At 28.5% G+C, this 27,877-nt stretch overlaps 2 protein-coding genes across 4 annotated transcripts in view; one reads left to right on the top strand and one right to left on the bottom strand.

Annotated features, from left to right (window-relative positions):
* Positions 1-25,171, bottom strand: part of LOC105253865 (aminopeptidase N) — a 31,453-nt gene extending 6,282 nt beyond the window's left edge. Inside the window, exons 1-3 of one of the 3 annotated variants that reach the window (XM_011262196.3) lie at positions 25,085-25,171; positions 1,632-2,001; positions 300-601 (exon numbers count right to left, since the gene is read on the bottom strand). In XM_011262196.3, the coding sequence (XP_011260498.1) occupies positions 300-601; positions 1,632-1,988 (659 nt within the window). In that variant the 5' untranslated portion in view covers positions 1,989-2,001; positions 25,085-25,171. Of the gene's footprint in view, positions 1-299; positions 602-1,631; positions 2,002-5,579; positions 5,816-13,113; positions 13,220-25,084 lie in introns of those variants that run through there. The other 2 variants (XM_020028294.2, XM_025414496.1) reach the window with 2 other exon arrangements.
* LOC105253864 (organic cation transporter protein) lies at positions 18,975-22,702 on the top strand. Its single transcript, XM_011262194.3, has 2 exons — positions 18,975-19,318; positions 20,841-22,702. The coding sequence occupies exon 2, from the start codon at positions 20,853-20,855 to the stop codon at positions 22,533-22,535; it is 1,683 nt and encodes a 560-aa protein (XP_011260496.1). The 5' UTR covers positions 18,975-19,318; positions 20,841-20,852; the 3' UTR covers positions 22,536-22,702.
* Positions 25,172-27,877: the final 2,706 nt, after the last annotated feature.

Genomic DNA, 27,877 nt, shown 5'->3' with positions numbered 1-27,877 from the left:
GATAATGTTAAAAATTGAAAACTTCAACGTAAGTTTTGCAAACTTGGAGAAAGTAATTCAAATTTTATGTCTCCCGGACGCTCACATTCGCTTATATAATATAGTAATATAATATAGCTTTGTCTTAATTAAATTTTCTCTATTTTGTTATAGTTTATGTTTAGAATTCAATAATAAATAAAATAATTTTGCGTATCAAAATGTTTGCTCAAGATGTAATTCCACATTTAACTGAACGAAAAGTAGAAACAATTCTAAATTTATATCGTCTATAAAAATTCCATCACGGTGCCACTTACCTTGTCTGATTGTCGGCCATGTACGAGCTTCTGTAAAAACCTTGCAGATAATCGTTCAGATAGCCAATGAACTTGAGCTGCACCATGTATTGTTTGCCTCTGCTCAACGTGTCCGACGTTTTAATCACGAGAAATTGCCTGTCGGTGTCGTTTCTCTGCTCCACGATCCTGATTATCTTGTTAGTCTTGTTGCTATTGGCAGAGTATTCCCTGATATTTGTAAAGCCTTCATCAATCTTCATGTCCGCTGCATGAAGTGTGACATTGTTCGTATCTAACGTCACATTCACCAAAATCTTGACCTAAATATGAGATAATATGATAAATAAAAAATGTTTCTATTTTTTTTTATATAAAATAATTTTTTTATATTAAGTAGCTTTTATAAAATAATATGTATATTTCTTCAATTTTCTTCAAAATCTGAGATACTGAATTTTTAATCAAGTTTTAAATTTTTGTTTCATTAGTACGATATTATAGTTCATTACATTTTTAGATTTCAAAGTAACATTCTGTATGATTCCAAAATATTTAAACATTTCTCATTAGCAATATCGAGAGCTGAAAACAAACGGTACAGAAGAAAGTGAAAAGAACGAAAAAGAAACTTGACGGGAAGTTAAGCTTGAAACGCACGTGACTTGTGTGTCCATACATATAGATCTCTATAGATTCGATATATGAAAGTGAACGGTTGTCAATCGCTACTACGTGCGTTTCTTTATGTGTCGGTTTATCTACAGAATTAAGAATTAAGTAAAAAACATTATGTAAAAAAACATTATGATTCACTATAGAAAGCTGACATATATAATAGCACATTAAACCAGTTTGTCCACCAAAACCACGTGAAGAAATCTCACAAAAAAAGGAAATACTTTGGAAAATGCCGAAATATTTACAATTGCTTATTAAATATGATAATCAATCGCTAATTAAACATGGATATTCAATTGACATGATTTTATAAAATAAATTACAGAAAGTATTGCTATAAAAATTTTTAATAAATTAGAAGAGTCAAACTTAAGTTTGCATTTTTCTTATTCCTTCGCTATTATTTTATATTAATTTTATATAAATAAAAGAAAAAGAAAAAAAAAAAATATATATATATATATATATATATTACTATAATAGATAATAATTTTTATTTACTTTTTTACTTATTTATATATTTTATTTACAAAAATATAAATATGTATAAATTATAAGTTAAATTCTAAAATAAAAGAAACATAAATAATGTTATATAAAAAGATTTCTAATGACATGTTTAGAAATCTTTTCACTTGTTATGAAATATATTCCGAAATTGAAAAATGTTACCTCGCCGTGAAAGGTGAAGTTACCCTCCCATATGAAGGGTATCAGCCATAATTGGTATGAATCGGGTACAACTGCCTTTGGTAATCTAACATCTATTTTCTTCTTTATAGGGGTTGATGAAAAACCCTTTCCGCTCGGCAAAAGTGAATTGTCAAAAAAGTCGTCACATTGGTTGACTTGTTTTTCCGTGAGACAAGGCGCAAAATGATACACCAACAAACCGGTGACAACCAGACTAATCAGAAAAAATGCTCCCAAGAAGAAGACACCACACCGGGAAATTGTACAACCTTTCTTGCGTCCGAACGTAGTTGTGTGCGCATCCATCATCGCCAGTACCTCGCGGGACTGAGTCATATCATGTGTGAACCTAAAAAGAAAAAAGTATATGCATTTTTCAGTCTTCTTCCTCCAATTTATGTTAATTATTGCGATAAATGTACATTATCTTTTTTCATATCTACATTTAGTTATCTGCTCTATTAGTTACATTTCAAAATTACTAATGCATTTTAATAACAACAAGTATAATAGCGCAAATTTTTATTGTTTTTATAATTTTTAACAATATGATTTTTATGTCAATGGAAAGTAATTTCTTAAATTTAAATTTTCATTGTATCTTTAAAAAGAGAGGAAAAGAAAATCATTCACTCAAAAGAGATTCAAAGATATATTGTATTATTAAAATTGTAAAATAAGAGTAATAAAGTAATTGTAATAAAGAGCAATCTTTAGTAAATGTTTGAGGTATAAAATTTTGTTTTAAACATTTAATTAAAAGTTGTACAATTAAAAAATGAAATAATATAGATTTTACTTATTTACTTCTTTTGAAATCTTATTATTTACTTAAATGTTTGTTTATAATTCCTCGAAATTATATTATCATTTTATTAATTAATGTTAAATACTAAAGAGAACTACAACAGTAATCTTTTTCGATTCTTTGCTATATACAGGCGTAAATTTTTTGAAGATTTCTCGTTATTAAAGTCAAGATCAAAAATTCCAAGATTTCTATATATACTCTGTGTATAGAATTGAAATTCTCCTTTACACTTATTTACATGTATATATATATATATGGAAATTATAAATTCGAATTACAATATCGAATATAACATATAATATCATCGTAAACATTACTATTGAAGGTCGCATACATATATTTGTTTATATTAATTTGAAAATAGCAGATAATGTACGAATCTTCGAAAACGATAGAATAATAGGAAGATTCAATCACTTTAAATTTATATCTAAAATTTAAATTTATATCTGAAGATTTACATGTTATATCTGTTGTTATCTTTATTTTTTTATCAAATAAAGAGAAAGAGAAAGAGAAAAAGAGAAAATAAAAATGTAAAATGATTGAAAAGTGAAAATATCATGATATAAATATTTAATACAGCATTTGATAAGATAATCTATAAAATATTTTATACTACATATATTTTAATACTACCTAGAACAGTACGCTAAAACAATACACAGAAATTGGCCAAAATGCATTTGTAAAGATAACACACATATAATTACCGATACAAAGATAAGCCTCACATTTAAAAAATGCTACGTGTATTCATTTCTATGTCCACAATATTTATCTATTTCTGTAAAATTGTAAAAATGTACAGAAGTTATGTTCAAAATGGTTTATAAAACATCAATATAATTTAAATATTTATTTAATATTTTTCTAATATTGATATAGAATTATAATATTGATATAGAATACGTGCGCATAATGTGTTTGTATAGAATTTCCCACTAGGTCAAAACAGTACATATATACATTTAGACAGTAGATCTGTTTTAGCTGTTTACAGCTGAAGAAAAATATTATAATATCATATATTTATATTAAAAATTAATCAGGATAGAGATGTGTAAAAAAAGTAGACTGAATAATTGAAACACAATTTGACATTTTGACATTTTGACTAGTTGATATATATAAATACATCATTTAAATTTTGAAATTGTGGAAAAGTATTTGAATTTTATGATAATCATAAACGCATCAAAACAAGAACAACAATTTTCGCGAGATCATTGTACATAAAAAATTTTATATCTCGCGTAAATCGGGTGAAGGCAACCAATCATTGAAAGTAATTTCACGTTCCAAACGTTTGGAGTGAGCGTGTCAAGGAAACGCGAATGGCATGCCTGAATTGATGTAAGGTTCTTGCACCGGCGTGAAATAATCTTACACGCATAACACAACTTTGCATTCTAACCGAGACAACGATTTAACTTGAATAAAAGATGACTATTACGCGAATTGATGCTGCATAAATGAAATAAAATTGACAAAAATTTCCTTCATGAAAATGTCCTCTAATATAACTCTCCTTGAATATTACAAGTAATTATAGATAATAGAAAGAGACATATTTCCATATTACAAAACAAAAATAATCAGTTTTTGCTTATGTAAACAAAATTCATAAATTGATGTCTAATTGTATGGGTATGTGTATACGTTTGTGTGTGTGTGCGTGTGTGTGTGTCTGTACACACACACACACACTCACACACACATACACACTAGGACATTTCAATAAATAAGATACTAAATTCCTATCATGAGAAAACAGTTTTATTTATTAAAATGCCCTTGTATATATACAAAATATAACAATATAGATTGCACTTACATATTTGTATCTATTTGCCATAATTATATAAATAAAATAAAGCACTTTCTCACGCGCGTTGTCTAATTTATTCGTTTGAATTTAAATAAAGAAATACTATGCCAAATTCAGCAAACACTTTATATCACGAATCGTCAAGAGAGAGATAAATACTTGGGCACATGTTTCCCACCTGTCGACGGTTTACTTTCTACCTGTAAATTATTGGTCAATAAATTACTTGCATTTCCTCGTTAAAAACGACCGCTGAATAATCAATCATGCAACTTTTGCGTCACAAAATATACAATATAAGAAGTTTGTGATAATATTAGTCTGTGATAGTATAGTTTTTTTGTATTGCAATTAACTGTAATGAACATCATATATACATCTCATATTATTGATAAGATTTATATCCGCATTTATACTGCTAACAATAAGACAAAAAAATTGATTGCAAATTTCCTGGAATCTCGGGCTTCATTATGATCATAGATTAAAGGAATCTTGCAAGAAAAGTCTTCTTGTCGTTTTCTCAATTACATATTCTCATATTTTCTATTTTATCAATCCAATATTATTCAAAATTACTCATTTCATGAAATAAGCATTTCGCGAAAAGCATTACACATTTTTAAAACATTTTTAAAACATTTTTAAACATTCCCGGTTTATTTTTAGGGAATGTATAAAAATTGATAAACATGAAGCAAATGTGAATTTTATAGCATTTAATTCTTGTGCAAAATTATAACATTGTTCGATTTATCTTCTTATTAGGAAAATTATCTTTTAATTAAATTCTATTGATTTCAATAAATCAACATTGAAGTACAATACGAGCATATAAGCACCAGTTAAAATGTCTTACATCATTCGTTTGAAGGATCTAAACAACTTACTTTAAGAAAACCATATTCACTTCAACTCTAAATGATTCAGAACTCAAAAGCTACTGTTAAAACAGCTAATATTCCATTGCCATCTTTCCTCAAATAAGTATTAGTCATACTGTATGTGTGTGTCTGTGTGTGTGTGTGTGTGTGTGTGTGTGTATGTGTGTGTGTGAAAAGTACTTCTCGTACATCGATATTTACGTTACAATAATAATGACACAATCATACATAAGATTCCAACTAGATATCGAGAGATTTCTTTGTACAATCATATCAATGCTAATTTAAATCGATCTAAATTTTCTCGAAAGCAAATATTAAATTTTTTAGATCATACGCTAATAAAATCGATCGATAAATCGCGATCTTAAATTTCGCTTAAATCCGAACAGTGAACTCACACAATAAATATCTATCGTATCCGGGACTGCTTTTTTTTCATGACACGTCGTACCATCAAATTCCGGTCAGAGAACAGGATCACCATCGGCAGACAGCGAGAACACTCCACTCCGCTCGATGGTTCGCGCGCAACTGCCAAGGAATATCGAAGCGACGATACAGCTTCGTCTCTTCCTTCTCCTGGTCAATCGGGTTTCCTGGTCGCCGCCCCGATCGGGGCTTCTACATGTAATATCCTTCCATCTGCCGGATGGATCACCTGCGTGCCATATCTTCCGTATCATCATGCGAACATATCGTGCAATCGATTTTCGTACTATGAGTGACGTAACATAACAATCGATAGAGATATTTACATCTTTTGAATGCACTTCGAATTGCTTTCTTTTTAAAGAATTTGTTTTGGTTTCTAATCTAGGATGACCTGATTTTCGCTTCTCTCTGCGGATTTTTCTATCAAATTCAAAAGTCAATCTTTCCTAATAATTATTTGATTAGACACCATTCTTTTTATATTCATATTTTTCTTTATGTAACGTGGAATTTTCTCAAAGCGAAATCTTAAATTAGAATTCTATTGCAATAAAGAAAATTATCAAAATTAACAAAATTTAACAAAAACTTAGCCATTTTGTAAACACTAAACACTTCTCATTAGATTCTTTATTCATTTTTAAAATAAAATATTTTTTAATATCTTATTATTTTCTACTTTCTAAAAATAAAGATAAAATTATATTCACTTTACAAAAATATAAATTTTACATTTCTTATTAAAATAACTTGAAAAAAGACTTGTTAATTTTAAAGAAAATAATACTTATAATAATGGTCTTGATATTTATATAATATTTTTGTATTTCCTATTTATGAACAAATTGCACTGCATGTGTGTGTTTATTATGTAAATGATTATGTATCAATAATTATACATATTGCTATATGATCGTATTATATCATTATTCGCTTTAACTAAAGAGATCTCATGTTAAAAAATATCACTAATCTGAATGTATCAAATGAAAACTTATTGAAATATTAAATGAATAGCGCAGTATTTGCAATAATCAATTTGTTATCAAGACAATGAAAAATAATGACGCAAGTACTATGTTGATTTCCTTGAAAAAGTAATCTTGTTTCATGTAGCATTTTCAAGCTATCTATTGTGCATTTATTACGCTATAGTGTTTCACACTATGTTAATGCAATAATTGATGTACACGTAACTATCCGTGTATATACATAATACGTACAATAAAATTATTGTATGTAAGAGTAATATAGAATAGTAGTATACAATCTCACACTTTTGAACAAATAAAGTATAGTAATATAAAATCTTTTTTTTTTTGAAAAAGTAAAAAAAATTTTAAAGAATAAAATACTATATTTAACTTTAAAAAATGCCTTTTTCTGGAAATTCAAATTTTATTATACTTTTCAAGATATATATGCGCTTTCTCCTTAGCTATGTAAACTATAATCCCCTATAAGTGAGTATAATTTGCAGATACAACTGTAATCAACGTAGTATTTGCAATAAGATTCATCAGGGGCGAAAATAAGATCAAAGACATAAGCACTTTTTTATGTAAACATTACATTGCGTACCTGGCGAATTTAAGGGCACAAGAAAACGAGCACGAAATTAGGAAAATTATATCGATATTGTGTAAAATTTATATGTCATTGACAAGGTTGTTTCTTTTAACTTTAAAGAACTTCATTACAAGAACAAGAACCTTTTTTATACAATGTCACGAAACTATTATCTATGAATCTTATAAACAAAGAATTTACCAAATCGAAGAAAAAATATAAAATAATTAAACAAACGTAATTACGAAAATAAAAAATGGAAAGAAAAATCGCAAAATTTGAAACGTACTATATCAATATTAATATTAAAAACCGCAAACATCAATGTTGCGAAACAATTTAAAACTGTGTATGAAAGACCAATACTATGAAGCCGCTAAAACCGCAAAAAATCTAAATACATTCGTATAATAAGATGAATTCGAAGAAAAATGATTAGATTCAAGTTACATTATATTATATATACATATATTATATTATATTATATTATATATATTTTCAAATAATTTATTTTAATTCCTGTCTCTAATCAAAGAAAGAATTGAAAAGAGAGAGAAGAATTGTAGCAAAAATTGTTTTTAATTCTTCATAAAACACTTTGCAATTAAAGAAATTGTTTTATTAATATATCTATATATATTATATATATATATATATATATATATATATATATATATTAAAGATCTTTGTGTATCTTTGTAATATATCTAGACTGTATTATATACATATTTCAATTTTTCATTATTTACATACATGTATAATTATCATGCATCAATAATAATGAAAAGATTTATGTTTTTAAGTTGTACATATTTACATATTATCACAACTCTGATAAAAATTTTGAACAGTTTGTAATGTTCTACTTTTCTCATAAATATCACAATATTTTATGAACATTTGTAAAGAACACAAATGCATCTACGTAAATGTTTAAAATAATTGATGTCATGTAATTATCTCATCATAGTGATATAGACATAGTAAACTATTCTTTTGATTACATCATATTGAGCATTTTCTTGATTTATTTTACGATAATATTACATTTCACTCTTTCATGAAAAAGGAACCTTCACAAAGAGATGAATACTAAACAAATCGAGTCATTGTTAAAGATAAAAGTAGAAAAGAAAATATTTCTCTGAATCAACAGGACTAATTTAATATTTAATTTTATTTTTGCATTTGTAATATTGCAATTTATGTAATATTGTATCTGAGATTTTTGGATTAATACTTTATTTTGGATTAATACTTCATAATTTCCAGATGAAATCTTCGAAGAAATGTCAATGACAGAGTGTTTCTCAGAGACTAACATTATGGAAGAGAGTATCAAAACGAGAATATGGATGTATTTTTTAAATATAATGAGATTACGAATAAGAAACATGAATCTTTACATCATTTTCTAGTGTATTTCTACACTTTAATACTTCATTATATAAAGTTACATCAAATTTGGATTTTTTCGAAGTAGACGCATCTACATATTTGTGTATCATAATTCAGAATTGTTTGACATCTTTAAATGATTGATGATGTATGAATTAAATGAAACAAAAAGAAACAATAACTCATATTACATAATAAGTAAACTTTAAAATAATTTCTTGCTAATGGTAAAATGATCTATAAATATTTACATATATACGTTGCATTCGCCCCGAAATGTTAAAATTTGACGCAAATTTATATCTTAAAGCATTAATACACCTGTACATTCATGTGAATTCATGGTACATAAATATTTTTAAATAAGATTAATGAAGAAATATCTTTTGATACACCTATAATATTACTTGCAGAGAATATCGAATTGAAACCTTATATGCTACAAATATTTTTAACATAAATTATATATTAAAACCAAATTATTCCACAGATTTCAAAAGAATGATTGATGTTTTTTTTTATTTTAATAGTGTGATAAGCATACAAAAATATTTTATATTCCTCTTCTTGGAATAAAAAGGATAAAATTCTATCCTTAGGTAAAGATAATTTCGATTTAATGATCAAAAAGAAAATATTCGACAGGACATATAAACCGCATGAAAATATAGATCATATAAATTGTTTTGATTGTAAGTCAGTTATATCAATTAGAATTTCTTTGATTTCTCTTTAAATTTTCATTTGGTTTTTCACAGAGTTCAGAAGCTAAAAAGATAAAAACATCTCTGAATAGAAATCTAGAGAACGGAACTGAGAAAGCAGAACTAAAAAAGGTCCAGTTCAAACAGGCAGAACTGTTAACACAAATAGGAATAACAGACGCCATAGGTATCATTTACTATATTTATGAATACAATATCATTTGTATCATGTAATTGGATGTCTGTTAAATTTAATATGTTTCTTGGTTTTCAGCATACATGAATACAATATCATTTGTATCATGTAATTGGATGTCTGTTAAATTTAATATGTTTCTTGGTTTTCAGCTTGGTTTTCTTGGTTTTCAGCTATTTTTGAAATAAATAGATAAGAAAAATGGATAAGAAAAAAATAAAACAAAGACAAACAAATATGGACAATAATATCGCGGAGATTAAGCAATTTTTACTTTCTAGAACAGAGACTTTAACATATCCTCAAGATTTACCAAAGCTATAAATTTATACTGATTCAAGACACTTAGAAGAAAAAATAAATCGAAAAGAAATATAGAGAGGAAGACTATATTGCAAAAAAAATATAATCATTTTAATTATTAAGTATTTTCTGTTTTTTATTAATATAGTCACATCTTTTTCAGATCAAGAAACAGTGTCTAACTGTTAGAGAATAATAAAGTTAAAGGATAATAAAGAATGAAAACTAAGCGAGTGATGGAAAAATTAATGTCCAATCATGTTTCTTTTACAGTTAGCAGGAAAGTAGTAGAAAAAAAAATGTATTTAAAAGTACTGTTATAATAGAGATTGTAACCTGTAAGTATCTTTTAACTCTGTTATATTCTATTCCGAGTAGAGTGAATACGAAGACTGTTTTTTAGAAGTCTTCTGCAGTTGCAATAAAGAAACTTCATTGTAATATCTTAAATTTTTTTATATGTCTATTTTATTTTTAAGCAAGTTATATATTTGTCTTAATAAAGAACATCTAGTTATAAATAAATAAATATATATATATATATATATATACATATATATATGGCTGGTATCACATCGAATCAGACAAGTCTTAGTCAAACATTTTTTAAATAAAAAAATTTAAGATAATTTTTTTGTCTAAAATTTTTTTTTTATTGAGACAGTCTTGTCTAATCTATGATGTGATTCTAGCTTATGTTTTATTTCTGTGAGATAAAAATTTGTTTTCAAAAAATTTTGCACAAACATTTTATGACAACGTTTGTCAAAACGTTTGCGATAACTGATGAGTAAATATTTGACCAGATGAACATTTGCATGTTTTATAAACGTTACAATTCAAACGTTTTTGAAACACTTGTACAACTTTATGTGTTGGCGATTATTATTATGGTGAAAATTATTTTATCATCAAGAAATTAAGATTAATCTTGTTTAACGACAAATTACACATAGCAGAAACAACCCCTTTAATCTGTCAATCGAAAATCGATAAATTAAGTGATCGCGTGGATCAATTCGGTAAGTACCTAATAATCCTATAAATTACCAGAGGAGGGCAGATAATTGATTTAGGCGAACGAGCGTCCCTAATTGATTGAAGTCATCCGCCAGAGACGGTTCGTAACGTCACACGCGATTTGTCATACACGAGACCCGTATGAATTGAATCTCGCCTGTACCATCGCGCACTGACAATATATAAGTGCGAAAGTGAATTAACCCAGAACTCCACTTTCACAATCGCGCCGTATCTCAGATGCGGGGTTACGAACTTGGCCAAGATGCATTCGTACACATTACAGTACATTACAGTAAATATAATTGCATCTCTACACATATTTTGTTTTACTATTTAATTTTTTTGTTAGATTTTTTTTAAATAATTTTCCTCAAATAAATTTATTTTTTCTACAAAATAAGATTTTCATCAAAGAGATTATTTGATCCTTAATTTATATAATATAATGTTGTCTTTATTTAATTGAATGAAAAATATAATACCGTTATTTTGCTAGATTTAATATTTTTTCCCTTAGTGTAAAATAAGTTTCTTCCTATCGATGAATTATTGCAAAAAATATACCAAATATGCTTAAATCTTGAGATAAAAGAACACACATGATTGGCCAGCGCACAATATCATTTTTCATTCACGTCGTTTTGGCAATGTTCCTTATCGTGGCGACGCATAGGTCGGAGGAGAGAAAGCTTTGCTATTCCATTAGCGGTAAGATTCTTATCGGCCTGATGTATTTCGTTGATCGAAGTTCCCGAGAGGATGGCACATCAAATTTCTTACTTGAAGAACGAGAAGCTCTCGAGATCCGAATACGGGTAAATCGAAAATCCCGGATGGAGCACATCCCGGGGAAAGGGATAATCTTACACTGTGAACAGGACGAAGACATGGTCCATCTACACCGTACAGCTTGGATTACGCTTCATTGTGGTGTACCCTTACAGAACGAGACACCAATCTATCCACCATTGTAATCGAGTGTGTACCTATCGCAACGTAAACGAGACCTGTATAGAGATCCTTCTTCAACGAACTCGAAAATTTTTTAGGCTTCCCTTCCGCCCGGATGTCCTTCCTTCGTGTTTTTTCGCATTTCCTTTGCGGTAATAAAAGTAATTTAGAGCGCGTGATGAAGTGTATTCATTTATCGAAAAATAAAAAGTTTTTTTCTTCTTAACAATAAATAAATTATTCCTGAATTGTAATTGACTAAGAAAGAAGTTTTCACAAATTATGTAAGAATAGCAAAAGATCGAATAACAAAATCTAACTATTCTTTAGTTAATCTTGAGAAAAATTCACTTAATATTTTGGAATCTTGTTCACATGAACTTGTATACATATACATAAATTATCATAGTATTTAATATAAAAATTACAAAAAAATTATATGAAGTAATTTCAAAAATAAAAATTATATCTTTAACAGAAAATATCACCCTCTTCGCCAAAAACATCTATTCTTGAATATCTGTATATTTTCTTTAATGTACACGTATATATCACATGCATCTATTAGATGCATGTGATGTATACGTCTATTAAAATGCACACAAACAATAATTATATTTACTTGTCTTAATGCTAATTGCGATTTAATATAAATAACCTTGAAAACAAGACAGGAAGCACGTTCACCTTTACATTTGCTGAAGTGTAAAGATTGTCACACATGTACGACACCTCGATATTCCGCAGTAAAGTTATAAAACTGACAAGGAAGGTCAGTTATTTGTCACAATGACAGGCACTTTACTAAATAACTGCTAAATCATATAGACGAACGCGTGTCGGATTGGCAATTCAAGGAGGCGCAACTAGATGTTTTCTTCTCACTAATTCGCTATGTATGCGCGCATTGAGTAATACGTTCTTATCTAATATTTTAACAACATTGGATAACATTTTGTCCTTCGCTTGATGTGTTACATATGGGAAAATAATATTACTTCATATCAAAAATTATTGCATTAAAATGTGTCAAATTGATCACCGATAAAGTTATTAGTAATCGAATGATTTCAGCGTATCACGCCAAATGAGATCTCCCTCGTAATTAAACTTATAATTACCCTATCACGATTTTGCCGAAATTAGTTTCGAATCTCGGTGAGCGCGTTAATAAATTCGCATTTCGCACGAAGTGATGAGAAATCAAACGAAAAAATAAAATTTGATTTATCAGCCACCGAATGGATATTTACCTTACAACGTAATACGCATTATTTGTTCATTGACTAGGACACATACCCGGTGTATTCACCCTATATCTATATCGCTATTATTCACTTGAATCCCGCTACTCACCCCCGTGGGTCTACTTCCGTTCGTCACGTATACTCGTAAAATAAATCGTATAATCGGATAACGAGAGCTGCCTCCTCGCAGCTCGAGCGAATAACTCGCGATAACTCGATCTTGGCGCGAATCGTCTTGCTCGGCAACCTCGCCTGGCCAAACGTATCGACTCTACCTATGTTATCAATATCTCGCTAACCGTTGCGAAACAATCGCCTTAATCTCTATAAGCGAAGCGTTCATGTCGAGCAATGATGCTGCGAAAAATTATAATTTAATAACTTTATTTGAAAGATAAAAATTATATAATTCACTCGGCTCATATCATATTTCTTCTTATTTAAAATTAATTAAATTAAAATGTTAAATAATTTTTAAAATTAAACTCTAAATATTTTTATAATTAAATGTTTAATATTATTCTTCTATTCAAATAAGATTGATAAAATTAGATAAATAATGAGATTTTTTAAATTAAATTATTGTTATATATTTTTTATATGTATGTTTCTAAAATTTGACTTGGAGAATAATCACTACTTTATAATCGAAAATTATTTCATGTTTCATCAATTTTATTAATTGGAAAATTGATTTTAAATTGAACAAATTTGTCGCAAAAGAGCTGTAAATTCCCCATATTCTGTATAATATCTAGCTGTTTGTATGAAGTATATAAACATCATTCTGGTTGCAACTAGAACCGATAATTTTCGCCTTTTCAATTTCGAAATCGTCCCATCAACATTTTCGACATCGTGACGCCTGGCGCTATCATTAACGCAGAATGCGCGCTCAAAGAGAAAATAAGCACTTTGACCCGTTATCAGTACTCGACGATTACGCCGGTCATTGACTCAAGAATCCGTTACTTGCAGCCATGGACTGAATACTCTGAATAATATTGTCGCTTATACGATGATCCAAGTAATTCGAAAACTGACGCGAAAAACGTAATAAAAATAATAATACAAAAAATAATGAAATCTCTACGAGGGAATTCATGATACGCCTTATGAAATAATTATCGTTACATTTCTTCAATTTGTCTATTTTTTAGACAAATATCACGAAACTAAATTTTCTTGAATCTGTCTCAGATTCTATCTTTTATCGTGATTTTTTTTAAGTACACCCGTATATTATGCATATGTGTATAACACGCATCTGCAGTCAGCATAAGCTTTTCCATTATGGCCTCAAGTACACATCACGCGCGCCAGAGAGTGCCTCGATGTGCCAGATTCTATTTGTCGGCAGGCCGATCCCGCGTTTACCGTCTGACCCGCATTCCGTCAAGCAGCCTGAAATTTCGTTTTGCGTTCGCGTGTCCCCCGTCTCTTCTTCCGCATTACCTCCCAGTGAGCGCAGCAAGTTCAAACGCCTCTCGCACGCGCCTTCGTGTCGATCGACGGAAATTTCTGTGTATCATGATGTTGGGCGTCGTGAAATTATTATTCCGCTGACTGAAGGACACCTCAAGTCTACCTACATGATTTCACAGATAATCCACCTACATGATTTTAATAAAAGAACGATGCAGCGTTATTTTCCTCTACCAGCGGAGTAATGACTTTAAATAATATTCTGTCATAATCATAATCTGAAAAAATTCCTATCTTAAAAATTGTCATCTCGCGACGCGATTGCATTTTTGCGATGTAATACCGCTTAAAACTTTTAGATACATTTAATAAAAATCACGCTCATTTTATTTGTTGTCAGTTTATATATTTATTTCGAATTTTTCTTTCTGAATATATTGATTGTTAACGTATCATTAATTTTCAATACTTCTAATATTAGCACATATGAATGCTAAAGAAATAAAATAAACGAGGGAATTTTAAGGAAGATTGAAATATGGTGAAATGTCAAATTACAGTGCCATGTATTCTATTGAATATACATCTAAAAATAAACTTTTATTTTCGTAATTGCAATTGTGCCTTATCTCGAATTTAACTGACGCCAGAAAGTGGATACCCAACAAATCATCTTCTGCGTAACTACATGACGCCGCTTAATAAAGCCCTACCAAAATAAAGCGCATCAATCAGCATATATCTTATTGATTTATGACATATTTGATATAACAAAAAACAGTCTTATAATCGCATTGTACACATACAATTATCAAAATTGAGCGCGAATTATTGCTTATCGAGGTTAAAAATTCCGATTCTACGAATAGCATGTTACTTTGTGACATTTAGATATTACACAACATCATTACGAAATTAACACGTCCTACTGATTCTTTTTAAATCTCTCGCTTTCTGTGTTATAACATTAACATTTTTTAAAGAAGAAAAATTGTTTATAGCTAATAAAATGTCATAGTAATCGGATATAATTATTAAATTTTATAGATGTTATTATATTTTATAGTTATTATATTTTATAGATGAAAAATATGGATTCAAATCTTTAAATGAAACATCTGCTAATTTGATAAAATATTGCATATGTAATTGTCATATAATATATTAACGAAATATATTATATAATTTCATATAAGATTATGATAATCTTTCATGCACTTTTTCATATGCTTATATAATCAATATTAAATGATAACTGGATTTAGCAAGTTTATAACAACAACAAATATAGACATGATATTCAATACTAACTGTGAATAATATTTAAAGTCTTTAATTTGTTCTTGTTTAAATTGAGCTGAAAAATGTTGATAGAATTTGTTATTTTTACAAAGTTACCTGTAAACTTGATTTTGTAGAAATGAGCAATATGTAGTCATTAATAACTTTCTTGTTCGACGATAGTCACAATGACAATACCCAAAGTATACAAAAAATATCGCATAAATGCAGCTAAAGAAAAGACAAATATATTCGCAAGAACTTATCAAAACATCTAGTTTATTTGAAACATAAATAATGGAGATAAATTGACAGTGATATTTGCATACGAGAAAAAATCGTATAAATCATGGAAGTCAACAAGCAAAATTGAACACGTTCACGATTGTATGTACTTCCGATTATTTCATATTTCATATTAATAAACATATATCGACGACTGACATATTAAATAATCCGCAAAACAAACTAAAATGTAAGTACTTCTGATTATTGATATTGATTTTTTAATACATATAAGATGTAAGTTAAGATTCGAAATATCGATTAATTATGCGGCACAATTGTGTCTATTCATTCGTCATATTTCATGTTTTCGAGACGATTGACTAGAACGCGTTGTCACATGCCTGACAATTATCACTGACAATTATCACTGATAATTATCTTATAGGACCAAGGACACGAGTTCTCACAAAGCAAACGCTTAATTGAAATAGAGCCAGCGCGATAAATGCCGACTTATGAAATTTAAAGAAGTGTCAAACTTACACTGAACATCACTTAATGTGACAAACATATAACATACCACATTTAAAATCGGTGAGCAACGAAATATGTGTTTATATTTGTGATCACGCATCATCTCTAACCATTAACACACCATCGAATGATGATCGAATGATAAATTATTTGAGATTGACAGATCCATCTCGCAGAGTTAATTGTACATCACTTTCAATTACGATTAATGAATTAGTATTAACTATTAATTCGAATTAATTATTATTAAATATTAATTTCAATGTCATCTCTTAAGGACAATACACATTTGATTTGTTCATACAAAAAACAGTTATAGTCAATCGTGAAATAATGATTCTGGTGATAATATTAATTAAAATTGTTTGATTATTGTAAAAATACTGATTATTGTAAAAAAGAAGTATAAATATAAAAATACATTATGTTTGAAAGTGTAGAAAGAGCAATATGTGTCAAGGTAATCTTCTATTATTATAATAACTAGAGAGAAAGAGTGTAAATATTTTTCTAAACAATTATCTTATTAAAATATATAAAAATTAACTTATTAAAATAAAATAATTTCTTATTAAAATATATAAAAAATTATCTTATTAAAATAAAATAATAAGACGTAAATGTGGTTATGTAAATGAGATATTTTTTAAGATATGTTAACGAATAAATAACACACGATTACAATATCAAACAGCAATATCAAAATCTAGTTTCTAATAATAATATATCAAAAATTATGATAATGTATAATGTATATGTAATTAAATTTTCATATATTGTGCGCGCGCAGTGTTAAGACGTCGCATTTATTTATACGCGTCACTTGTTGTCATGAAAATATTATATAATGACAAAATGAATGGGCATAAATACCATATATCACATATTTCTAAAGTAAAAGCAAGCTAAAGCATTCCTTAGGTAACTCATAAGTCCTTGTAGCTTTTTATATGTATTGATTAAATTAATTGTCAAACTCTAGCTCCAATTAAACTTAACTAGCTTTATAAAATCTTTTTTATATATCTTTTATATATATATATATATATATATATATATATATATATATATCTTTTTATATATCTTTTATATATATATATATATATATATATATATATATATATATCTTTCATATTTTTACCAACTTTTCTAGGAGAATAATTTTAATTATGATTGCATTCTTTTTTCTATTCCATTGTGTTTTTGCAATAGTTTCAATTCGTTCTCTCGTAAATTGATATAACTCTTTAGTCAGTATGTCACGGTCTTCTCTCTAAGCAGCAAGATAATTTCGTAATATCGCAAAAAAGTTATTCCTTTCTCTTTTCTTTATCTTATAAATTTCGATATCACAGTTAATGCATCGTGTTGCATTTCGACATAAACAGCAAACGTTTATCAAAATGAAATATCAGCCATACTGATAAATCAAAAAAACATCAGAGTAATACGTCATACTTTTATACTCTGATAATATAGTCTGATCATACACTTGTATCAGTATGTATTTGTATATTAAAAATAATCATTATCATCGACCAATATTATCTCAAAACTACGTTATTAAGTTCATAAATATAACTGATAAATATAACTGATAATGCGGTAACATGAATGATAATTAATTGGATTTACTCTTAAAAAATATATTTTTTCTCCATTTGTGTCTAGCTCTTATAGTCTGTGACTTTGACGAATGCTTTTTACATAGAAAGTCTTACTATCTTATTAATATTTTTTAAATTTCTTAATAAATTATTTATTTGAATTATTATTAAAAATATATTATTAAAAATATATTATTAAAAACATGTGTGTATGTGTGTGATCCGAAATAAACGTAATATAATTATATATATCTTATAAAACATAAAACTTTACATTTTCGTAACCAGTACTAATTAAATAATAATGTTTTATAAATAATTGCAATTATATTGTGTTAATATCAATATTTTTATATTACATATGTGTTATACATATATCACTTTTCATTTAAAGTATATAAAAAGAAACACACAAATCATTTTAATTATATATCTCGATAATTGAAATTTCGTAAAACATAAGTCTGTATAAATTATACATATAATTATTTCTATAATAATTGATGACAGTCTTTTATAAATATCAATTTAAAAAAATTTCTTCTCATATTATAAATTCCTTACATCTTTAAATAAAACAGGATAATTATTAAAATATCATTGACATATGCTTAACTTACACAATTAATGATTCTAAAGCATGACAATGTAGAGCAGCATATCGCGTGATGTTTTTTTGATAATCGGTCTACTTTAGAAAATTGCATTATCGCAATATATTTTACTGAGACTGAATGACTAATAATAATCAAGACTATAAGCGAATCACCATGACCGTGAGGTCGCACGCGCAAATCTTTCATTTTTATTATTTTACGGAGACTACAACATGGTTCACAATCATGGTCGCTGATAACGCACGATATTCTTAAGCAGAATTTCTTTGCAGTTTCGCAGAGAGTGGAATATACCGATCTACGTGACGCGAACCACTCGCTTGCGAGTAACCACGCGAGTGACAGTGTCGCGTGCAAGGGTGGCCTTAAATTTCGTTAAGGCTATACACTCCGTCGTCTAGGAGGAACCGTCCAATCTCTTAGTATCAAATTGATGAGATTAGCAGTCGTTCTCAGTGCGATAGTGACATTAGTTGTGTTCGTATACCCGCTCTCTCATTCGTGATCAGGACAATAATATATTGACGGATTCATCAATCATCAAGCTATCTCCTTGTCATTCGTTGTATCCTGTTGTGATCAAACACATGTTACTCAGAGTATAACTACGCTTGAAATCCAGGTATCATCTCTTAATATTAACATTGCTTTATATTGCCTAAATTGAAAGTTTAGTCAGAATTATATCGTAGAAAACTGATAAATGTAATTTTCAGTAACGAAAGATTATTGAAATAAGTTATTGGAATGCTATGTTTGTTATCATAATTATTATGCCTATCATTTCTATTTTTATAAGTATACTAATAATATATACACAAAGATATATTTTCGAATGAAATTATTGAAAAATTGCATTTTTATTGCACACAGAATAGTTTTTCATATACCAATGTGCAAGTTTTTTAACAGATTAAACAATCTGGTTAAATATGATAAAAGTATTACGCGTTAACGTTTCAATGTAAAATATGATCAAAAAGGTTAAATAATTTACAATTTGATTACAATTGAGAAAATGTAATTATTGCATAGATATAAGATAGGCAAATTAAATCGCTTTAAACATAATATGTAAATAATAGTTTGCCTATAAATTTTTTTAATAAAATATCTTCTCTTTACGTAATATATAAAAATCTAGTCGCTCATTCGTTTACCACAAATAATACAAATTTTTAATTTAAAGAAATTATTAGTCTTTTAATTCTAAACATTAAGAGCTGTTATTAAAACATGTATTTATATATTAATTTCTACACAAATTAATTAATATGACATAATTAACTAAATATATAATATAATAATGTTTATTTAAATTAAATGTAAAAAAATTATTATTTCTATATATTAATTTGTGCAATATATAAATCTGTACAAACTTATCATTTTAAATTATTAATAAAAAACTTATTATATATAAAATAATTATATAAAATAACTTATATAAAATAATAAGATTATAAAGAGATAAGGCACTACTATTTGTATTTTATTTTTAGTATAAGTAGACTGAAAATAACATACACAAATAACATACATATTTTTTTTAGTTTTTTGAAAATAAAAAGGTCAAATGTCCTATTCAAAACAGCTGTTGAAACGACGTGCGATTATATATTAAATTCTAAAATGCAATTTAGAATAAAATAAAAAATAAAATCATATGTTTCGAACTTATGTCTTGCAATTTTCCCTAGTGGAAATAGATATTACAGAATATTTTATATAAATACAATATATATATATATATATATATATATATATATATATATAATAAGATTATTAGTCAACCTCAGAATGCGTTACAAAACAAAAACATGTTACTAAAACTGTTACATAAAGATGTCGAAAACGATCATATTAAAATGAGGGTCAAGAAATAAAAATAAATCATAAATAAAAAAATACATACATATATAAAATACAATATAAAGTCGAAATATGAGATAAAAATTAAATTAATCAAATTATATATATAGAAAAAAATTTTTTTCTGATAATTAGAGAATGGCAATCGGAAATATAAAGTTTTTTTTCAATGTGAATGTGTGTAGTACGTAATTCGAGAGGGCAATCAGTGATCTAAACTCTAAACGTACTATAATACAATAGGATATTCAAGATAAATTTCCCGATTCTAGCAAATAATTGAGATGGCGAGCGTGGATAGAGATCTCGAGGAACTCATGTCTCACCTGGGTGAATTCGGCAAATACCAATTCCGGCAGTACTTACTTCACTTGCTTGCCGCGTTTACGGCCGGCCTGCACATGCTGAGTCTACTGATGGTCGCGGCAGTGCCGCCGCATAATTGCAACATCCCACAAATGAATTTGTCATCTTCCATCGAGACACATAACTTGACCTTTCCCGACCGGAATACCTCGATTGTTTTGGAGCATCTTCCGCGTCCTCTCGACAGCTGCCACTATTTAGATCGTGACAACATCACTCGAGAATGCGACTCGTGGATCTACGATACGACATACATTCAGTCATCACGCGCCATGGAATGGGACTTCGTATGCTCGCGACGTTGGATGGGTTCTGTGGCGCAATCCTCCTACATGTTCGGCGTGTTTGTTGGTGCAGCCACCCTAGGCACCATGGCGGATAAATACGGCAGAAAGATTATATTTTACATATCCATCGTGGCGCAGCTAGTATTCGGAGTATCGGTGGCTCTTGTGAATAATTATTACATTTTTCTGATGATTCGCTTCTTGTACGGTATCTTTGGCTCCGCCGGTGCTTACATCACCGCGTTTGTATTGACGATGGAGTTAGTAGGTCCATCCAAGAGAACGGTGTGCGGCGTGTTAATGCAATTGATTTTTGCTGTAGGCTTTATGGTAGTGGCCATGTGGGGTGCTATAATTCAGGATCGTATGTGGCTGCAGATCGTGTACGGAATGCACAGCGCGCTTCTGCTCGGCCACTGGTGGTTGATGGACGAATCTCCCAGATGGTTGTGGGCGCACGGTCGCGTTGCCGAAGCGATCATCATCGTGCAGAGGGGTTTAAAAATAAATGGCAGCGATGTACAGGTGGACGCGGCCAAGCTTATTAGCAAATCAAAAGCGCAGCATGAAATCAAAAAGGAAAAATCGTATGGCGCACTGGATCTTCTCAAGACGCCGAATCTCCGTAAAAAGACTCTCAATATATGTTTCAATTGGTTCGCCAATTCGATCGCCTATTACGGACTGACGCTCAATATGGGCAACCTTCTCAGTAATCCATTCCTCACGCTATTCCTCAACGCCGTAATGGAGGCACCAGCCTCCATCTTCGTAATATTTGTTCTGGACCGGACTGGCAGGAGAGGTCTAATTAGCGCATGCATGATGATCGGTGGTGTATGCTGCATCTTTGCCGCCGGCATTACTGGCACGACCGGTAAATTGGCGAATATTATCAGAATTACGATAGTGCTGGTGGGCAAGTCCTGCGTGGCCGGCTCGTTCGCCGCCGTGTACAATTACACGGCTGAGCTATTTCCCACAGTGGTGAGAAACACCGCGGTTGGTATCGGTTCCATGTGCGCGCGTCTCAGCAGCACGCTCACGCCGATGATCTTTTTGCTGGATTCATTGGATCCACGAATGCCAACCGCGCTCTTCGGGTTCGTCGTTCTGACGGCGGGCTATTTGGCACTCTACCTACCAGAAACGCTGAACCAGCCGATGCCGGAGACCATGGAAGACGGCGAAAACTTCGGTAAAGGCGATACCTGTTTCACCACCTGCATGGGCGGTAGAACGAAAATCGCCACGAACGATACCGTGATGGAGCAAATACAAGAAGATGAGAAGGAAAACTTTAATAATAAATAAAGTGTACTGTCGCTAATAAAAAATTTATAAGGTGCCTTCGATTAGTTCTTATGATTACATCGCGGAGTTAAAAAAAAGACGAAAAGATGTTTACTGACTACGTAACATGAAATTACTGGTATTAAAGATACCAATTAGACTTTTTTTTTAAATTCTAATTTTATAATACGCACAATTCATCAATGAAAAGAAATTATTTCATATATAATTATGCATTACATATGAAAAGTTATTATTTAAAAATTATATTTTGGAATTGCATGTGTGATATTGATTTAATATTGATAATGTATTATTACATTAAATTATAATATTGATAATATTATTAATATACATTGTATTATAATATTATTAATATTATATAATCTTATTCTATTTTTGCGAAAAGTATTGAAATATTTCAAGATTTCAATAATAATAATAATATAAATTTTATACATGTATTATATCATAAGAAAAAAATAATATTTTTATAGATAAAAAATATACATGAGAGCAATTTCGATTTTGTAAAATGTTTTGTTGATTGGATATAGCAGCATTATATATATCATATATTTACATATATGACATTTACATGTCCATATATCATACATTTCTATACATGAGCGTATGATAATCATTAATCACAAAAATTTCAATTTCATGGATGAGTAATCTCTGAGGAAGAAGTTATTAAAAGTTTAAATGGCACTGTTTTCCCGCTATCGTAAAATCCATCGCCATAAAATCCCTATAAATAATCCAGGAAAATCAACGAATAAATTCGTTTATTTCTGACTTATCTTGTTACTTTCACCAAGATAAATTGGCCGAGAAAAGTTTAAGGGCTGTGCGAGATAAAGCGAAAAACATGTGCTTTAAAATGCACATATGATCTTAATGGCAAGGATAGCAATTCCGAAAAGATGTTCCGAAGAGTTTCTCGGTGAAACCACCAATTCGCTCCTTTCCCTAGCTAATGGAAAAACTTTGTCGCCTAGTTCAACGCTTTTCCAATCATAAAGTTTGAAAAATGGTCGTGTCGGTTATCCGATTTTTTTACCGTTAAATTAACGATGGTGAAGAAAAATCTTATTCCTGAAAAGTTTCGTGAAATTTTGCTAAACAACCTAAATTGTTACGAAAACGTTGCAAGATATACAATTCTCAATTATATTTTATAATTATATTTTTCTTAAATTATTATTACCATATATTGTACATAATATTTTATTTTAGATAAAAATTTCAAATATTTGTATATTATTTATATTTAATTTAAATTTGTGACAATAAAAAAACTGTTTTATGATAATTAAATTATTACATTATCACATTAAGATAAAGATTTTATGCAAATAAACCTTGCAGTTACTTATCGGAAATCAAATTGAATTAATACAATGCGAATTAATCATAATTTCAATTTTGATTACATGTCATTTTGAATATCAAATATATATATTGAAGAATTAAAAATTAAATATATTTAATTATATTTAATTGTACTTTATTAAATAATGTGATAAAGTAGAATTATCTTACTCATTAAATTCTATACTTCAAAAAGGTGCTATGCATCTTTGCAGCTGAATGCTAAGTACTAAAATGCAATGTGATTACTATAAAAGTTCCTGATCTTCAATGTCATTCGAGTTATCGCGCTTCATAAAATCTAACATTAAACAAACGTAAAATGCATATTTTGCAGGTATATTTATTATCTAGAAAAATATTCTTCAGCATTATATAATAATTTATGCGCAGACTTTACATGACATAGCTGACAACAACAAATTTTTCCGCACGTATTTTTCCATTTTCTGACAGTAAAAAATAACCATCGAGCACAACGGCGCAATGTTGGTTGCCTCTTTTTTCACGATAATTCGAGTTTAACATGAAATCATTTTATACATCATCAATGACTTTCGCGAGATTCGCAAAATGCTAGCTGAGATCAGCTGTAATGGTATTAGTTGTAACGTATTCGCGTTTGGATTTCGTTTGCACGAAATTCCATATGAGCGTAAAATCACTATCGTGATAAAATCAAATACACTTGGCTCTAAGTCATAATACTAAATTCTGACGATTAAATGTGAAAGTGTATTAAATTGTAGATGAATAATTTATAAGTATAATCTTTAGAGAAAATGGAATTTTAGTATCAAATATTTGCTGAGCAGAGCGCACGCATTAGTTTTGCTTTTCTTGGCTATAGAAATCGTTAATCATAATAAATTATTATTCAATGAGAGATAAGGGAACAATGAAGATATAATTAATACCGTTTGGAGTTCTATAATTTCAACAAAACAATAATAATTAACACAATGAGATATATTCAATTTCACTATTAAATGATATCTAGAATATCTAGATATAAATATCTAAAGTATAAATATCTATAGAAAAAATTAGAACAAATATTAGACAAAATTCCCGAAAATAAGAATGTGTCCTCGAAAAGAATGTGTCCTCGGAACAACTTGTTATAATTGCGTGTACCGCAGCTCGTACAGCTTATATATATATGTAAATCCAATCCTGAATCGTACACTCACCTGCGTTATCGAACGCGTATGGGTCCATGCGCGAGGGATGCTGGAGCGGGAGATACGAGAGCACACAGTGGCAAGAAGCGCGCGTCGCCTACTGAACTCCCGCTCTGTGCTCGCCCATTAAATCGCGGAAAACGTTGCACCAGCGCGCGCAACTTTGTCAAACATGGTACGTCCGCTGCCACAAATTTGATCTCGCGTAGAATTGGATCGCAAAAATGCCTTTGGTATTCCAAGATTTATCGCCGATTTTTAGAAGACGAAGACTTATGGACGACGACGAAATAGGAAAAAATGAGAGACTTTTGCTCGATAAAGATCAAATAACTGTGTAATTAATTTGAATTAATTAAAGTTCAATTCTTTTCGCAGAATCTCGTTCTGCATCAAGATATAATATTTCGACAATATCCAGTACCAGTTTTGAAAAACAGTATGTTATTATTTGCAAACTATTTTTGACATTTTCGTAGAACTTTATGATTAATAAAAAAATGATAGTTATAATATTATATATCACACATAGTCCATATAATTTAAACTAATTTATAACTATGTTGCTTAAACTTATGTAATAATATCTATATGGGATTATCATTTAATCATTTGGGATTATTTTATTTATTAAAAGTCGAATAAAAAAGTCTTCTTAAAAAATTTCGAAATAATGACACATATCTTTTCAATTTAAGCACGTTTTCTTTTTGCTGAGACAATAAAAACAGAAATGAATTTCAAATTTTCATTTCCTGTAAAGCTCCAGTAGAAGTCTATACCGTTTAGTTTCCACTTTGATAGGTGGAAACTTTTTATTGTGCTTTCATATCTCCTTGAACAATTTACAAAGCTCTTAACTCAAGCCGATTAAAAAACAAATTTAATTTAGTACGAAGTGAATTTCATTAACACTTTCATTTATATCTTTTACATAAACTTTATAGAATATATTTGTATCCTGAGAAAAAAATTGTTCCGATTCAAATCAAGATATCAAATTAAACAAATTATATTAATTATTAATATATTAAATTCTAGCAATATATTGATTAAAATGATTGTAATCATTAAAACAATTTAATATTTGAAATTATCAATAATGTAATTTCTTTTGTTTTATTTATATAATATATTCTTATATCTCATATATTTATGTAGTATGTTCTTTTGTCTTATTTATTTAATTTTTTCTTATGGTTTTTTTACATCTTATTTTTTTCTACATGATGTTAATTTTAAAATAATATTATTTTTTTATTGGCTCATTGTTTTACATATTGGTAAATTTTCTCACGAAAAGATAATTATATTTTAATTATCGTCACTAGACTTTAATTAAATTGAGGCCATCTCTGAACACACCATAAAACAGTTGGACATGTCCTAATTGCGAATTCCTGGTGACTCGTTTATAAGCAGCGGAGATACATTGCGCCATGCAAATTATTCTAATTAGTAAAATCAGCATACAAATTTTAGCTTATCTTTATATGCAAAGTATTTCGAATATCGATTAAATAAATATCAGATTAAAAGTTAATTAAAAGTGATTTTTTGTTAAAAATATATTTTGAGAAGTTTTAAACTATATTATCCTCCTACATTTGTTTTTAAATTATATTTAAAATAACTTTTTTTTTCTTTCCAAAATTATACAATAATGTAAAGTAGCAGTTTAATTAAACAGTCATTAATACGTTTAATTAAACAGTCACTACAGCATTTCAAAATTTATTTTAAATTTTATTGACGCTTATTTTAAATCTTATCATTTTATGTAAAAATTAATATGTGGTTTTGTACAATTAGATTGCATATTTTCTAAAGACACAAAGAAATAATGACCTAATTAAATTTATTTGTTAAAAAATTAAGCATCAAAATCTAATTATGCTTCAAAAATTAAAGAAGATTTCATTTTTAATATATTGTAAAATAATAATTATATAAAATTGAAGAAATCTGAAAAATGTATATCAATTTGTTTAATTCTTCAATTAAAGTACTATATGTTCAATTGAGTAATATTCACATCCACAGCTTTAATTGCTTATTAATTACAAAAATATACGCACAATAAACTGATGAAAAATATGACATATATACATGACATTTCTTTAAAAATGATATCTATGTATATAATGCTTTTGTTAGTATACGTATATATATAATATGTATACGTATTACGTATACATATTACATATGCAACATATGTAATGTCGTATAAAAATATGTGCAACTCTCATTTTTCTCTCCTGTGCTGAGTAATCAACATTTTTTATAATTTTAATGGTTACTCAACATATGTATATGAATATAGTGTTAACTTTTTATAGTGTCATTTTTTTAAATAAAAAATAAAAAGAGATATATAGGGAAATACATCGATGCAGCTCTTATAATGCAATTCTTATCTATTTATCTTCTTATCTTTATTTCAAAATACATTGATAAAATATATATATGCGCATATTTTTTTATCTACAAGTTATCCCAGAGATTTTTAATATTTACCTTAATATAATTTTTACCTTAATATTAACAAAGTTCATGGGATGTAAAAAATTAAATTTTCCGAAATTTTTTCTTTAAAAAAAATTTTTAACTTTTGCTCATTTCTGATATTGAATTTTTAATAATTAAAAATCTATAAGCGAGTTTAAATAAACATATTTAGTTATTAATTGCAACAAATAATTCGCGAGAAACCTCTATTATTTTAAATGTTATAAATCGAGATTTTTCTCTTTCGGAATATTTCGCATATTTATATATATGCATCGCTCTCTTTCCTTTTGA

Source organism: Camponotus floridanus, unplaced genomic scaffold, assembly GCF_003227725.1.
Source record: "Camponotus floridanus strain SB8 unplaced genomic scaffold, Cflo_v7.5 scaffold81, whole genome shotgun sequence".
NCBI lineage: Eukaryota > Metazoa > Arthropoda > Insecta > Hymenoptera > Formicidae > Camponotus > Camponotus floridanus.
The sequence above is the reverse complement of the archived record's forward strand: the minus strand, read 5'-3'. Positions and strand labels throughout refer to the sequence as shown.